Source organism: Haliotis cracherodii, unplaced genomic scaffold (genome assembly GCF_022045235.1).
Source record: "Haliotis cracherodii isolate W230 unplaced genomic scaffold, xgHalCrac1.p SCAF_1, whole genome shotgun sequence".
In the NCBI taxonomy this organism is placed as follows: domain Eukaryota; kingdom Metazoa; phylum Mollusca; class Gastropoda; order Lepetellida; family Haliotidae; genus Haliotis; species Haliotis cracherodii.
The window spans coordinates 14,978,748-14,983,911 of record NW_027266264.1 but is presented as its reverse complement, the minus strand read 5'-3'; the positions used below and the strand labels follow the sequence as shown (position 1 = coordinate 14,983,911).

Below are 5,164 nucleotides of genomic sequence, written 5' to 3'. Positions count from 1 at the left end.
CTGACAGAATCAAGCGACTCTACCGCTACCTGCTGACGTGAAAAGACAAAAAGAAGCCTATCGAAGTTCTATCGTCTCCTGAAAAGATATTTCACATTCAAACACCTGTTGAAACTTATCGTCACTGAGAATCAGCCCGAACAACACGATGCAGTCTGTGGTTGTCAAAGTGTTTTATGAGCGCGAGGGGAGAGGAAGACCCGAGGTCCGGCGTTTCCCTGGTCCTAAGGACGCCGCCCCGACATACACCTTCGTCCACGACAAGGTGACCCAGGTGTTCAAACAACTAGAGGCGGGGACATTCAACATGTACTGGAAAGGTGAGTTTTTCTGTTTATTTGAAAGTATTTGTGTTAATCTTGTTCATAATAACAACATCTATGATTATAATGAACAGTATAGAGTTACTGATGGATTCAGGGTTAGAATATAACCTTAGGCAGCGTATGCTGGTCGTAAGAGGCAACTGAATGAATCGGGTGGTCGGGATCGGTGACTTTACTGATTGATTGTTATCACGACGGCGTAGAGCATTGCTCACAATATTGATCACTGGTTGTCTGGTCCAAACTCGATTATGTACAGGCCCCCGCCATAGCTGGAGTATTGCTGAGTACGGCGTTAGATATCAAACAGTCACTGAACATGAATGTATTTATGAAGTATATCAGGGTTGGTTTCACTGTATTTCATTGAGTCTACACTGAACCATAATGCTTTGGGGCGACTCATTGCGTTGGGAAACAACATTAACTCACATATTCAGTATAATGTTCAAAGCGATTGTTATTCCGGTATCCTAATGGTACCTTTAAATGGTCAACTTGGTTCTTTCAAGTCATCTGCCCCTACGGAGTGGGGTGTTCATAATATCAATCACTTGTTAGTCTGGTCCAGACCCGATTATTTACCGACCGTTTCATGTATCGGGAATATTGTTTAAACATTACTCACTCACTCTCTGTACTTTTTTAAAGACATTTTAATTCCTGTATTGATACTAAATAGTTGGTCCTCTTACTATCACAAACATGCTTTACAAACCATTAAATTGATATTTCAGAAAAAAATTGCGTAGCGAAAATGGGTTTGAAAATATATGTGTAAATTATTCTCCCCATGATTATGTTTTCAATAACACAGACATGCATGTGTGATGTATACGTCGACAAAGCCCCGTTCATCCGCACGGTTCCATTCCTCGTGTTTACGCCATTGTAGGATTAACAAGTCCACGAAGTTACCTCCTTTGAATATGTGTACACATTCCCATCCCAAATCCTCCGGAATGCTTGTTTTCCAGACTAACGGGGTTTAACTGTATAAAGCGTCAGACATTGTCTCAGTTAATATCATTTCTGGGTAGTCAGTCGACCGTTTTATTTTTATTCTATTTTTAACAATCTCACTTGTCTTTCGAGTTCGCGACAGTTGTCGCAGCATGTATGTGTAGTTTCTGTTCCTTATTCATGCTCAGAGTTCAAGTTCATTATAACACGTAAGCTAACGTAAGCGAGCTGTTGTTTCAGATGGTGAAGGCGACTTTGTGACGTGCTCCACGGAACAGGAGATGGATGAGGCCCTCTCTTCCATCAAGGATTCCGTCCTCAGAATCTACATCCGAGGTACAAACGAACATTTTTCTGTTCAATATAAATATAATACACAGTCGTTATTTACTGCTGATGGTAATGGTGACCCGAGACACCTGCAACTGATCTTGATGTATTGATATTTAGGATCAATACAATCAACAGACTCGCTTGGATAAAGCGTACAAGTGAATAACGTTTGCGTATGTAGAGATTGTATGAGGGCTTCAGTAGCTCTATATTCTGTATTACGTGTCCCAGTTTAAACGTTGACCAGATATTTCTTTTTACTTTGATACTGTTGATAAATGTGGTGATTTTAGTATTGTTGTTGTTGTTGATGATGATAATGATGATGATAGGCAATAGTAATACTTTGAAGAATGAGTCAATGTACTGCCATATCAAACTATTCTTTTGATGAATGATCTTTTTGCCAGATGTCTCTCCTGCCGTATCCGAGGAGGATGAATGGGACTTTGACCCGAGGATGCAGGGGTGGGGCCGAGGATGGGACAGGATGGGTGGCATGCGAGGTGCAGGCAGAATGGTGAGTTGCTATTAATCATGACTAATCCTCATTAATCATGACTAATTATAAACATAAATCGAATACCTCTCAGAAAAAAACACCCGCGAAGTATCATTTTGACCGAAGTAACCGTACCATCTTCTCGTGTACCTGTATTTATTCAACATGCACCCTTCTCACGGGATTTGATCAATTTACACACAATGTTGCAGCCAATGGAAGGAATGGCCCCTCCTCACTTTCTCCGATGGATGAAGCGCATGAAACGCTGGAAGAAGAAGAATCAGTGCCATGAGTCAAGGACTGAAGGGGAGGCCACTCCCGGTGAAGAGTCCGACAACACAGCAGATAATGACGCCCAAGCGAAAACTACGGAAGATGCACCTGAGGTCAGAGAGGGTACTGCTGATGGTAATGGTAGGTGTCCTATCACATTTTCACTTACAACAACATACAATCACTAATGTCCACTTCACACAAACAAGTTGATCCATGTGTGTCTGTGGACTGAGTTTCCGTCTCCTACAGTTGGAGGGACAAGGTAGACCGAGTGTGAAGTGATTTGAGTGTGGGTTTTTTGCCACTTTCGTAAAGACAGTTATGTCGCTACACCATAGCAAGAGACACCAACATGGGCGTTGTTCATTTTGCCCATTTGGTACCCAGTTCTTTGACACGGCGAGCCGTCGCTTTAACCAGTAGGCTATCCCACCGCCTCTTCCCTGTTTTGATATAACCGAGGTTGGCGAGATGATCGTGTATGTGTACCCTGCATGGGCCAAAGTACCATTGTTCGACGTCCGTGCAATGTAAGAACAATGCAATCAAGACGGTCAGACAAATTAGTTCATCGGTGCTACATGGCTGTGGTCCAGTGAGCCATGTCTTCAGAATAATCGTTTCATTTACTACAGACTAAAGATTTTGTGTTACTCCCAATGGGTAGCGGCGGAGTAGGCTTGTGGGTTCAGGTACAGCATTCGCTCGTCAAACCAAATTCCCTGATTTCGTTCCCAACATGGGTCAAATGTCCAAAGCCCATTTCTGGTGTCAGCCTCCGCGATATTGCGTAAACCCATATACATGATGAATGTGTCTTCTACCTTGGCCTGTATTGTTTGACCGTGTTCTTGTACTTGTATTTGACAGATACAGAAATGAAGACAGATGGCCAAAGAGGAGCGAGAAAGTGTGGCAGAGGAAAGAAGGGACGCCGAAAATGTCATAATCACGATCAACACCATGTTGAAGACCCCCAGACCAAAGAGGATGGTATCTTCGGATCCTCGGATGAGGACATGCCCCCTCCATTTCTCGGCCACCCTGGTATGTTTGCAGGTGGCCCAATGCAGTTCTGGGGCATGATGGGAACGCATCCTTATGCCTGGGGTGAAGGTTGTTGGAATAGAAGAGGATGGGGGAGGCGTGGTGGTCGTTGTGGTCGTGGAGGTTGCAAGAGGAGAGGGGAACACTTCAGTGAAATGGAACCTTGGAACGACATGGGTTTTTCAGGATGGGAAGATGGACGAGGTGACCCTAGAGAGGGCGGCAGAGGTCGATTCAGGGGTCACCCTCGAGGTGAAGGTCATTGTCAAGCACAGTGCCCTCGCCGACGTTGCCGCCGTCACAATGAGGCTGATGAGCCAATGGAAGCCTGCATAGAAGAAATGCGCAACATCAAGGCCACTGACGACGTCATCACGCTTGATGATGAGGACGAGGCGCCCAAGATATAGACAGCTGATATTTGAAAGAGAGGGTCATGTGCAGCATATTATTAATTCACAAAGACACGGACTACAAAATGTCCATAGTTCAATATATTTTGTGTAGGACATTGCCTATATTTAAATATTGATTCTTATTAATTTAGCAGTGGTGCATGACATAGTGTTCTAATGATTATGTGATGCTTGAACGTACATGTACACATGACTACGTAGTTGTCGCTATGATAACAGTACTGCAATGTACTTTTTGTAAATACAACATTCATGATTTCATTAAGTATTGTGTCATATATATGCTTTTGCTGATACTGTTATGTTGTTTGTTTTTTTAATTATTTTGTTTTCCAAGAGCTGAAATAAATGTATTTATTGTAAACCAAGTTACTTTGTACTTTCTCTCCACATACGTGGAGGGTTCATGCTTTGTGTAACAGTCCACAGTAACAGGGCATATCACACATGCAATTGGAGCATGTTGGTGAGTGAGCGCGTAGGGTTTATTAAAGCATCGGTGTGACCGCTGGTGCCAATTCCAGCAGAGTTGCGTCCCCTGGGCACGCCAGAAACCTATGATTGTTGTTTCGAATCCCGGTTCGCCCCGATTATGTTTCTAGGTTTGTCAGCACCATACCCGTGCTCGTGGGTTTCACCGAAGTGCTAAACGTCTAAGACCTGCATCACTTCGGGCTTTCCTCCCACATTAAGCTGACACGCCGCGATATAACTGGAATACTGTTAAAAGCGGCGTTAAACCCAACTCTCTCACTCACTCACTCAATTCCAGGTTCGCCTGATTAGGTTTCTTGGGTTTGTAAGCACCTTACACTTGCTGTTTGGTTTCACCAAAGTGGTAAAATTTATAAGACCTGCATCACTTCGGGGTTTCCTCCCACACGAGACTGATACGCAGTGATAACTGAAGTGCTGTCCGAAACGGCGTTACACATTCACTCACACATATCTACACAGAACGACATTATTTAATCTATAAATTGTCTACAGTTAATGTTTTTCGTTGCACTTTTTCAATATGCAAATCACCTCAACTCTCGTTCTCATTCCATAACTGCACGTGCATGCTTGACTGAGACTGAGAGAAAGAACGAACAGATTAAAAGTAGTACCGGCGACCAATAAAATGCCGAGTTATTTATAGTAAATATGTAATTCCAAAGAACATCACAGTTCTATCCTCTATCAGGATTCCCTAATGGGTTCTGAAAAATGACCAAGGTGCGAGAATTGTGTCCGGTACTGGGTCAACATCCGTCTGTACAATTGCGCAAAAATGTAGAAATTGAACTTCTGTT

At 43.2% G+C, this 5,164-nt stretch overlaps 1 protein-coding gene across 1 annotated transcript; it reads left to right on the top strand.

The window, feature by feature from the left end:
* On the top strand, nt 1-4,201 carry LOC139460504 (uncharacterized). Its single transcript, XM_071241980.1, has 5 exons — nt 1-320; nt 1,530-1,625; nt 2,033-2,142; nt 2,337-2,541; nt 3,274-4,201. The coding sequence occupies exons 1-5, from the start codon at nt 149-151 to the stop codon at nt 3,858-3,860; spliced, it is 1,170 nt and encodes a 389-aa protein (XP_071098081.1). The 5' UTR covers nt 1-148; the 3' UTR covers nt 3,861-4,201.
* The last annotated feature ends 963 nt before the right edge of the window (nt 4,202-5,164 follow it).